At 38.8% G+C, this 12,417-nt stretch overlaps 1 protein-coding gene across 1 annotated transcript in view; it reads left to right on the forward strand.

Moving 5' to 3' along the window:
• Window positions 1-12,417, forward strand: part of MYRIP (myosin VIIA and Rab interacting protein) — a 353,617-nt gene that overhangs the window by 308,979 nt on the left and 32,221 nt on the right. Inside the window, exon 11 of the mRNA XM_063114747.1 lies at window positions 1,251-1,490. Coding sequence (XP_062970817.1) covers window positions 1,251-1,490 — 240 coding nt within the window. The remainder of the gene's footprint in view (window positions 1-1,250; window positions 1,491-12,417) is intronic.

The following is a 12,417-nucleotide window of genomic DNA, read 5'->3' on the forward strand; positions in this document are numbered from 1 at the left end:
TGATGTATTTCCCTATTGAATCATCCATCCATCTAGGCAATTCCATTCTTCTGTTTATTCATTTTGTCTCTTTTAGCATAATTGGGAATAATTGGTGAGTAAGGATGAAAAATAATTTCCAGGATGATGAAATAGCAAAATGTCTCAAAAGACAGGAAAAATAATATCACAAAGATCCTATGATGTATCTTAGATTTATGCAAATTTCCAATGTACCCGTATGGTAATTGCAAAATATAAAGAGTTTTTTTCCATTTAAAAAATAAGTAAATTTTCTCTTTGTTTTTTGGAAGCCCTCCAAGAGAATAAAATCTATGACATATCAAGCCCTGCAAATAGATAGAACAACTCCAAGAGGAAACTCAAAAACTAAAACTGGGTCCAGTGGACCCTGATGGTGTGTCGTATTAAGTACATATGAACATTTCAGTATACATCTGTCCAGCTGAAGGCCAAGAATAAACACTCACAATCCCCATGTCTTCCTGGAGTTCCTTGGGGCTGGTCAGGGCCTTACTCTTAGAAGGAGCTTAGGAGATACTCACCAAATGGATAGTAAGAGCAGGAGATGTAATTACTAAGCTAGAACTGTAATTATGAAGGGAATGCCATACATTATTCCTTACATATGTGCAAAGACCTTGCACATTCTCAAAATCTCTGCCTTTTGCCTAGAATACTGTTCTTTCCACTCTCCCTTTTAGCTGAGTGACTGTTACACTTTGAATCTCAACTCAAACATCACTTCTGCACAGAAGCCTTTTCTGATCCCCTACCCCTCCCATTAAGTGCCCATTTATGGCTGTCAGACCTCCTCCCCCCACCCCCCACCCACACACATGATCTTCTCTGCACTTAACCAACACGAAAAGTCAAGACCTAAAGTTCTAATGTGTCCCCTCCACTAGGATGGCTGGCCAGGTCTGGGGCCAGCCAGATTTCCTCAGCACCAGCATAGGGCTGCCCATGGTGGGAATTCAGTAAGTATTATGTGAATGAAAATAACTGAATTGAATACAAACAGTTTTCTGAGTACAGATGCTTACGCACCTGAACCCTTTAACAAGGTGTTAAAATGCATGCATTTGAGAAAGTAAAATGTAAAAGTCCATCTGTTGAGAAAGCAGATCAGATAGGAGAGCTGCTACTCTCCTGGACTATCTGTTCTTTTACTCCAGGATTACAGGGAACAAGAAGTAACAAGACTGTAACAGAGGGGTCCTTATCGTATGACTCTGGCTTTCATTTAGATGTCGGGTGATTTATCAGAGACTGACATCAGCAATGAGGCTCGACATCCCCGGACCCCTACAGAAACCACGGAGAAAAAACTGAGAAACAGGTTGTACGAGTTAGCAAGGAAAATGAGTGAAAAGGAGACTTCTTCGGGGGAGGATCAGGAGTCTGAACCCAAGACAGAATCTGAGAACCAGAAGGAGAGCCTGTCCTCCGAAGAGAATAGCCAGAGTGTCCAGGAAGAGCTGAAGAAGGTAAGAGCCATGAAACCACCTGCAAACAGCTCGCATTTCTGCATTTAGGGTATTGGGGAAATGTTCTATATTTGCACAAAGATGTACTGGGCCCCCAGAGAGCTCTCTCTAAAATGCCCATCCCTGTGTACTTGGGAGAGCCCAAGAGAACCCTTCTTGATTAGCACTGGGTGGTACAATCAGGAAAACAGCATCACATGTCTTATGCAAGTCTCCCCAGACTGCTTGTCTCCTTCCACTATCCTTCATCAAGACAGTTTTGAGTCTATAATTGAGTGCCCCTGATTTCTCTCACTAGTAAAGAGCAGTGTTATTTCCCACCCTACCCTCTCCCTGAAGAATTTTGTCCATGGATGGAGATCACGTAGCCAATTGCTCTCTTAATCAATGACAGAGTTTTGTTTTATAGTATAGTCTTTGTGTTAAAAGTGGCCTTCTGGATTGTTTATCTGTGCAGTCTTCAGATTTTGATTTGTTTGTATTAGCCACAGAATCCTTTTTCAAACAAATTTTATATGGAATCCCAATGTTCCAAACAGATAAAAGCACTGCTGCTCTTAGAGTCCACAAAGCCACAACATGATCTTCAGGCCCACACTCCCTCTCCCCTTTCCCTGTCCCCAGCTGTCCTCTGAGTTCCAAGGGACACAGAAGACAGACCCAACCCCTGGCAAGAAAGGGATCTCAGACTCCCTCCCCCCAGTGAGTGCTCTGCCTGCTGTCCCGGCATGCACCTTTACAGCTTCTCAAAGCACAATTGTGCTGGACTTGGCCACTTGAGAGTCAGTATATCCCTACCTGCCTCCAACCGAAAGAAAGAAACTAACATTTGTTGAGTGTCTCCTCTGTGCCTAGTGCTCTGCATGTGTTCATTAGCTCATTAGATAACTCTTTGAAATACTTGTACATGCATCCCATTTTTGCAGATGAGGAAACAGGCTGAGCATTAAGGCTCACAGCTAGTAATTGCAGAGCTGAGGCTGCATCACAAACCCGCTTGGCCTCAAATCACAGGCTCCTTCCTTTACAACCAGCTGCCTCTTCTGTAGATCAGATAAGGTTTTGTCTGCTAACATCTAGAGTTCTTTGCACTTGTGATACACTCAGTACAAAAGATTCTATTTCATCTTTGGAGTGATGATTCTGGTAGAGAAAAACCTCCCATGTATTTTCCCTATTCTGAGTGTATGCTATATAAACTAACACGTTGCTGGTGACCCACACTCATGGGTGAATGAGGCCCCTTCACCTGCTTAGTCCTGGAGGAGCCAGGCCATCCCAGGAATGACTTACAAGTTATCAGGAGCAGGACCAGAAGGAAGCAGAGACCATCGCCCATAGCTGAGCCCCTGAAGCCTCCATCACCTCGGACTCTGCCTTTCACTCATCCCCATCCCACCCTCCATAACCATCGAGTCCTCACCCATAAATCTTTTCCCCTGGCATGTCTGTGGGTTGGGAAGTGGAGTTTGGTCTCCACAGGCAGTCCCTCACTGGGATGTAGACTCTAACCTTCTGCTTCCTTAGTGGTAAAGGGCTTTGATCTTGATACTTGAACTGGTGCCGCATTGTAGTCACATTTGTATGCCAGAACTGAGAGCCAGATGGTAACTGAAGAACACAACATTATTTCTTCCAGTAACTCTATGTCCTACTGGCTTTGCTGCCTGATGGTCTCAGGACTTCAAAGCCTCATGCTGTAGCAGTGGCATGCCAGGCTATGAGGAGTCATGCACTCCCATCCCTCATCAGCCTGCAGGGAGCAACCTCCTGGAGGCATAGCCACCAATCTGTACTTTGTTCTCCTGGGCAGAATGTGAGTAGGAAAAGGACGAGCCACTGGGGGGAAGTCCTTTCCTCCACCCCCCTGCCCTGCCCCAAACCCTCACTGACCAGGAAATTAAGACAATCGACTTTATTTGGACTTCCAAATATGTCAGCTTCTCAAAGTTCTAGTCTTATCCTCTAGGCTACCATGAATCAAATGAATTAACTATTCAACCAGATATCATTCTTTGCAGGTAGCAAACAAAAAAGATAATATATTTTCCTCCATTTGGCATGAACTACTGTAGTTAAAGGAAACAGAAATACAGCTTTACATATTGAATATTATTTAAAAACAGAAGAGTATAGAGATAGGTTTTAGGATTGGACTAGGTTTGAAACACAACCATGCAGTTTGCAAACACTGTGGACTTTGGTTAACATCTTAGCTCACCACACTATTTAGAACAAACCAGTGTCATTTTTGCCTGCTTTCTACAGCCCACCTCCTAACTGGTCTCCCTGTCCCTCTAGGTCCTTCTTGACCCCTCCAATTCTTTCTCCACTCAGCAGCCAGAGCTGCCCTGCAGTCCTTGTACTTGCTTTCAGCATGTTGACAGGCCCATGTCTGTCTTGTTTTTAATTAATCCCTAGGATGCAGCCCAGGTTTTCATTGTTGATTGGATAAACACATCTTAGCCTCATTTGTAGAATGGGGATAATCACAGCCCCTTATAGAGTTGTGAAGGCTGAATTACACAACATAGGGTTTAGCACATAGCAGGAGCCCAGCAAGTTATAATTATTGTACCCCTTTAACAGTATCAAAGAAAATAAACTTCACTGTCATGAAATACATCCATCTGCTGGTACTGAAGGGACAGCTCAGTGCCAATTCCCAATCAACACTTGTAGCATCAAACCATAGGTCTGTGACCATATTTGGTGCTCCTCATGCTATGCAGAATCTAAGGGGGAAAAACACTGCATTGGAACTTCAAAGTTTCCTTCTTCAGGACCAGAGTAACTGTGACTTCACCATGATGTAACCACCACTCATCTGTACAACACACACATGCACATGCACACACGTACACTGGTTGGGGAGTGAATCTGGGCTAATGTGACTATTCTAGAAGCTGCCAGTGTTCTACCTTTATCTTTTTACTATGGTAGTATGCACTGGCCCGAAGTCTACCTGAGGGCTTTCTCGAGCAGCTGGAGCTCCTCTTCCTGGGCAGAGGGCAAGCTGGATGTGCTGGAGAAATAACACTCTTAGGAGCAGCCCTAACTAGTGACTAATGGGAAGCGTGTAAATATTCCAGCTCCTTTGCCCCCAGTTGGGGTGGTGATTCTGAGGCATGAGGCATACTTGCTCCCTGAGTTCCTCAGCAGATTTAGCTCTAGGCACCCACAGCGATAAATTGCTTGATAAGGCAGTCTTTACTGACTCCCTTTCCTTTCTGACTTCCCCATTCCTCTACCACTATTTCCTGGGATCACCTCCCAAGTAAACCACATGCACACAAATCCTTGTCTCAGGATAAGCTTCCGGGGGAGCCCAGACTAAGACAGTAACCAAGCAGGAGAAAATGTAGATTCCTCAAATTACAAATGCTCACTTTAGTATTGTAAATAAGAACTGAGAAAATCCAAATGCCAAATTGGCCGCTAATTGCCTTTATCTTGCCACAAAGAATCTTGCCTTATACAGCGGGAGAGCACTAAGCACACTGCATGTGTCTCTCCCCTCTCCACCACTGTCCCTGCTCTCTGGGAGCCAAAGCAGAGGAACATGCATATTACCGTTGAAACAGTGACATCACTGGCAGTTCAGTGTTCTTAATATGACATCCCATCTAGAATTGGGGCTTCAGAATCCTGTCTGGCAGCAGAAAAAGACATTTTAGAAAAATACTTTTATTGACTGGAGTCAGCCCTTTGCTGTAGGAGACTTATCCCTACAGTAGGATTGTATGTCCCACTTTGGCTGGACGTTGGGAGCCCAAACAACTTAAGGATTCATCACTCCCATCTGAATTTTAAGTAGGTTGATCAATGAGCTTGTAGAGCTTGGGACCAGTCCAAAAACCTCTTGGGAACTGAACACCCAAAGGGTCATGTTTCTTTTTTAAGTAACAGCTTCTTTCCATCAGACCTCAGTGGTCAGCTTTCCAAACCATGTGGCCCTCAGAGCCTGGGAAGGAGCACTTGCTTTTCCTCCACCACTGGGCTGGTGGTCACGCCAATGGTTCTAGAAGAAGCCCTGGCTGAAATAGTTCTTAGAACCATTTGCCTCTAGGGATGTGGCTGCTACACTCCTGAAAGAAGGATGCAGAGAAGGACCAAGAACTCCCAGCCCAAGTTTGGAGACTACATTCAGGGGCCAAGTCTCCCACAAACCCCCTGATATTTTCAGGCCTGGAGCAGTAGCCGCCAAAGTCACCTTCTGGCTCTAAAATTCCATGTTCTAGATATGTAATGGATTAAATAAGTTTTTGTTCCCTGATACAAGTATCATTTACAATACTGTTTATATGACAAATGAGGCCTTATGTGTCAATCTTTGTTGTTTATTAAAGTGTTTATTAAAGGCCCAGGTTAGTAAATTCTTGCATTATAGTCAAATTTGTACATCTAGTGTCCTGAAACGTTTTTATTTAAAGTGTCTTTGTTTATTAGTTATTATCACAATAGTTGAGCCATTGTGCTTTATTTTCACAAGGGACTCACAGACCAGCAGATGTTCCCCATATTTATAGTTTCATAAAATTATTCTCATCAAAGTACTGAGACTTTCCTAAATTAATAAATGTCTTTGTACCCAAATAACAGACAAATGTGTGCATTTTCTAATGGCTTCTTCTCAATTACTAAAGTCAAGCCACATGGAAATACAGTCCTGATCAGTGGTCAAGGAGACAGAATTATTGACTGTTGTCTGGGTTTCCCAGACCCTTGGGTTTCTCAAGTTTAATGTGCTGATGAAAAATTTTTGTTGATGTCACAATGTTAACACAAAATCAAGTATTGTCCACGTGTGTCTCACTGTCATAAAATAAATCGTCATTCACATGAACATATAGTGCCTTTCCTCCCTGGCAGCATTTATTCCAGAAGAGTGTCTTCATCTTCACTGGTGCTAGGTGAATATAGTGTTAGATCCTGACTTGTAACTTCCAAGCTACGTTGATTTCAATAGGCCTTATGCCTATTGAGGAACTAACACCTTTTTTCTAACTTTCTGTTTAACTGCTGCCCTAGGAAAAAAGAGAAGCTTTAGCTGTCCACTTAGAGCTACAGCTCTTATCCACAGTGCTTGAACAGGTGAGGAGGTTTCATTTCACTCACGTCATTACTGGCATCATTCATTCCCACATCTGTGTCCTGTGTGTACAGGGAGGGGCCTGCCTGGCCAGGAAGGCAGAGTCTTGTATTCTCTCCTGGATCTGGGGTTTCAGCAGAGTATCTTCTTCTTTAGGCAAAAGATGGACTGAAGGCTAGAGAAAGATGGCCAGGACTCCAATGCAGATATTCCTTCAAGCCTCTGTGAAATACAGGTGTTGTCTGAAAGGCCAGGGAAAAGATGTCACCCCAGCCACAGCAATGGAATGAGACATAGGATAGATATGCTTTGAACAGAGAAAGGCAGAGTTGCTCTAGAAGGTTATGTGTAGAAAGGTCTAGAAAACAAGGCACTGGTTCAGAGCTCTTGCCCCACAGAAGTGCAAAAGTAAGATGCCCTGGGGAGATGGGATCATGGGAAGGGAGAGAGAAGAGGAGGCAAAGAAGATACTGTGTGTCTGAAGCTCTGCAGAATAAGTGGGATTGCATTTTTGGAAGACATTCTGAGTAGAGAGAATGTAAAAACAAAAGAAAGAGTGAAAATTGTATACCAGTCTCTCTACAAGTGCCAAAATCCTAAAGAAAATACTAGCAAACTGAATTTTGCAATATTAAGAGAATCACGTGTCATAGCTAATATATTTTATTCTGAAAATACAAAATAAAGTTAATACAGGAAACTCCACTGTTATAATAAATAATTTAGTAAGTACTGTTTTTTAAAAGCACATAATAATCTCAACTGATGCTAAAATGACCCCTGGAAACATTCAACACATATTCTACTAAAAAAACTCTCAGTGGAATAGAAAGATAATCCTATATAGCAAGATGAAGAATATCCATTTCAAAGTAACACAGTGAAACTCTAGATTTTTTTTTCTGAATGAGAACTCATTTTAAATATCAAAAACATCATGAACATCATGATATTTTGCTATTGATCTAAGAAATACATGACAAAGAGCTGAATCTATAAATGCTCTTATATAAATGTATATTTTGTTAATTAAAATAGCACGTCCATATGTTTGAAAAATAATAAATCTATGACTTTAAGATTTGTTTTAAATTACAGATGAATATTTTTTTTAAATTTGTAGTTATTTAGAAAATAGTGGCTGGGCTGGCCAGTTACCTCAGTTGGTTAGAGAGCAGCCTTATAACACCAACGTCATGGGTTTAGATCCCCATATCGGCCAGTCACATAAAAGAACAGAACAAAACAAAACAAAAAACCACTAGAAAATAGCGGCTGAAAGTAAAGTAAATTAGCAAAACTAATTTTAGGAAGACTATAAAACCTGATGTGACCACGGAAGAAATTGGTGAAGTGGTTAAAGAATTATTCCTCAAAAAGAAGATAGTCCCAGGTATTTTTGAAAATAAAATCCATCAAAAATGTTAATGGTACTAATAACACCCATACTATTTAAACTTTTCTTGAGCATTTAAAAATATGGAAAGCATTCCAGTTAATTTTACTTAATTAAAATCTTGGTCTGAATCTGATGCAAAAATCACATGCCACCAGAAATTTACATATTAACTCACTGGTGAATAAACATTCAGAAATTCTCAACATGTTAGCAAATTGTTCCAAACTACATATTAAAATAATAATTTACAATGGCCAAGTAGAATTTAGTTTAGGAATGTAATAATATCAATTTTAGAAAATCTATTAATATTTTTCATTATATTTACAGGTTAAATAGGGAAAAACATGATTATTTTATTAAATTCTTAGCTTGATGTCTGACATATATTAGGAAATTTATAAATATCCATAAATACTGAATAAAGAATGAATTCCAAAGTAACAGTTGATAATGTTGAGCAACCATTTCTGATAAAACAGGAAGATAAAAACTCAACAGCAATGGCTATAGTCTTTTGTGGGTTGCAGACCTTTTTATGAATTTGGTAAATGTTATGAACCTTTCTTTGTAAAGTGTAAAAAATGAAAATGATTTGGATAGAACCGGAAAGTTCACAGACCACATGAAGACCCATCTATATACCCCAAGTTAAAAAATTATCATTAATGACAGAAAGAAGACACAGATATCTTCTATTACCTCTATTATTCGACATTGGTCTGGCACTCTTGCCAATGCAATTAGACAAGAAGTAAAAGTTGCCAATATTGGGGAGCAGAAAACATAATTACAATGATATGTTACTGACTTTAGACTTCTGAATTAAGATAATAAAATCAACTAAAAAGATTACTCAGAATAATGTGATTGGCAGGATGACCTATCTCAAAAGAGTACCTAAGCAAAGGTTTTCATATACTACCAATAACCTCTCAGAAAATATAAAGGAAAAATCCTATTTGCAATAGCAACAAAATATATACAGTGTTGAACATGCACTTGGCATACAACCCAGCAATCCCACTCCTAAGTGTACGCACACACACACACACACACACACACACACACACACACACACACACTGGATTTGGAATGTTTATAACAGCTCTGTTCGTAATTACCAAAACCTGGAAACAACCCAAATGTTCATCACCTGGTGAATGGACACACTGTGGTACATCCATAAACGCAATACTACTCAGCAATAAAAAGGAATGAATCACTTATACATACATCGATGAATCTTAAAAGTATTATGCTGAGTGAAAAAAAAAAAGGTTACATATTGTTCATTTATACTTGTATGACATTCTGGAAAAGGCAAAACTATAGGGACAAGAAACATCAATGATTGCAAGAGGATCGGGTGGGTGGAAGGTTGATGTAAAGAGACATAAGGGACTTATTTAGTGTGTTGGAGCTATTCTATATCTTGATTTGGTGGTGGTTACACAATTACATGTATTTGTCAAAACATAAAACTGTATGCCTTTGGAAGGTGAATTTTACTGTATGTAATACACACACACACATACATACATATGCATTCACATACATGTGGGGGTACTTCAAAAAGTTGTGGAAAATAGAATTAAAAGGTAATGTGAATCCATGATGGAGAGAAAAAATTACTATATTTATATATGTTTCTATATTTTCTGCTATGTTTCATTAATGTATCCATGTACATAGTGGCCTTGAATAACTTAGACTCATATGAATAACTGACTTTGCTAAGAGACATAAAGATTGAATAAGTGTAGAAACATATCCTGTGCATGGATGGGAAAACTTCATACTTTTCTAGATGCCAGTTTTCCCCAAATTAATGCATATACTTAACAGAATTCCAATCATCTTAATGAGGTTTTTTTGGAAACTTGATGAAGGTTTTCTAAAGTTCATCTGGAAGACTAAGTGCATAAAATATAGCCAAGAAAATTCAAGAAAATAATAATAGCCAAGAAAATTTCAACCATTATAATAGCAATGGTGTTAGTACTGGAATAAGAAAACATTAATGAAACACAGTAGAAAATACAGAAACAGATATAAATATAATATGATATGACAACATTAAATTTAATATTAGCGAGAAAAGTTTACTTAACAAATATTATACTATTAACAAATTATTTAGTGCAAGCTGGTTAATATTTGAAAAAAACTAAATAGATCCATACATCGTATCATATATGGGAATAAATTCTCAATGGGCAGGAGTTTAAAATGTTGTAAAATAAGTTATGTGCTTACTAGAGTAAATTACAGATGAATATTTTATAAAATTAGGACAAGAAAAGCCAGAAACTTAAAAGACTAAAATATATGATTGCATAAAAATTAAGAACTTATGTTCATCAAAAACAATTCATAAAATTAAAAGGAAAACAATAATGAAGAAGACATTGACTAAATACCTATTGGGAGAAGAATTAATATCCTCTTAACACCAATAGATAAAGGGCGATGCATGGCCAGTAAGCATATGAAAAAATATTCAACTTCAATTGTATTACAATTTAATTTAGTATAACAGCTGGCCCAGAACTTGGCATGTGGTTGGCACATTCACTTTTTTCATTTAACAAATGTTTATTGAGTGTCTCAATGTGCCTGGCACTACTGAAGAACTGGGAAAATGGCCATGAACAGGGCAAAGTTTATTTTTTGTTCAGACAATCAATATGAATGCAAATTAAAGTAATGAGATGCCACTTTTGCCTAACAGGATGATTAAAAAGTACAATAATCAATGTTGGTAAGAGCTCATGAAAACAGGCGGTCTAAAACACATAAAATAGTGTAAGCACATATTATTAGCACAGTGGTAACTTGGTGGCCCAAAGCAATCTAAGTGTTAATACCCTCTGATGCAGCAATTATACTTTCATTTATCCTAAGGAAAAACTGGACAAGCAGCCAAAGGTATACTACAATGTAGTTCATCAGGCATTGTGTTTTTATTATAGGAAAACGCTGGAAACAGCCTGTGTGTCCAACAATAAGGGATTCTTAGAATGTAGGCGGATGAGGTCTAGAAGGCAGATGGGCATAGGTATTGGAATAGCAAAGAAAATTGGTCCAGATACAAGTAAGTGGGTAAATTTGATGTCAGGAAGTTGAGGAGGTTTGTTTTATGTTCTATGCATTTTTTTTTTTTTTAAACCTCTCTCACGCTGAACTAGGAGGCAAGTTTGTCTCCTGAAAGTGAGTGGATAGTGGAATTGGAGTTTGAGGATTGTGGAGAGGGTTTGAAATAGCTATTGCAAAAAATGGGGGGGAAATGTGGAGAAACAGGAAGATCCCCGGGCAGCACTGAAAGCCTAGATAAGGTCAGATCATGAACATTACCTGTAATAGAAAAAGTCTGTAATAGAAGACAGCAACCTTGAATGCAAATAAATGTAAAATAAAAATCCATTCTATTCCAAGAAAAGGGTCTACTCTAGCAGGTCTATTATAAATTCACATCATTCTACATAATTACACATCACTCAAGTGGTTCTGGGATTTACATTAGAACTTCTCATTTCAGAGGTTTGTAGTTTAGCCATTTTCTGTGAGCTCAAATTTGCATATTAATCTCAAACCAGATTGGGGGGATGAGGGGATAACATGGAAACTAATTCTATCCATAATAAGAGCAAAAAGTGTGAAATTAAAACTTGACAAGAAAACTGCAGATCTCCAAGAAAACTAGCAGTTTGCTGGGAGGAAAGATGTTGTAAAGATGAATTCTTCCAAAATTAGGTTAGAAGTTTAATGTAATTCAAAGCAAAATCCAAACCAAATGTTACTCCATTTTTCAAAAAGATTCTAAAAATCAAAATCATCTGATAGAATAAACAGTCAAAAATAGTTTAGAAATATTTAGAAAAAATAAAAGAGGACCCATCTATTAAGAAATTGCTTATATGTTTTAAAGGCACAGTAATTAATTTTTTGCAGTATCATTATAAGATGTAATGAAATAGTCCAGAAGTAGAGGCTAAAATATGTTAAATTTAACTTATGATTTATCTCTTGATTCCCATTCACTTCCCAATCCTGGTCAGAAAAATGTGGCTTTTTAATAAATGGTGTTGGGACAGTGTTCACTTGTTCTTTGGGTAGGCGATGTGGTGAGCGAGAAATGTCCCCATTTTCACTCTGAGGAAGGAATGGATGGATTCCCTTGGTTTGCAGGCCCAGCAATAGATATAGGAGACTATAAAAAAAGATGCCCAATTTCTCTTGTAAGTGGCACAAGCTCTGGAGTTTGAATCCCTGTTCATTCACCATTTCATCAACAAATAATTATTGAGCTGTTGCAGGAGCTGCAACGCAGTATGGGTAAGAGAGAAAGCTTCCTGCTGTCGGGGAACTTACCTTCTGTAGGAGGAGGCAGCTGATAAGTACATAAACACACAAAAGGGAAGATTTCAAATAGT

Source organism: Cynocephalus volans, chromosome 11, assembly GCF_027409185.1.
Source record: "Cynocephalus volans isolate mCynVol1 chromosome 11, mCynVol1.pri, whole genome shotgun sequence".
NCBI lineage: Eukaryota > Metazoa > Chordata > Mammalia > Dermoptera > Cynocephalidae > Cynocephalus > Cynocephalus volans.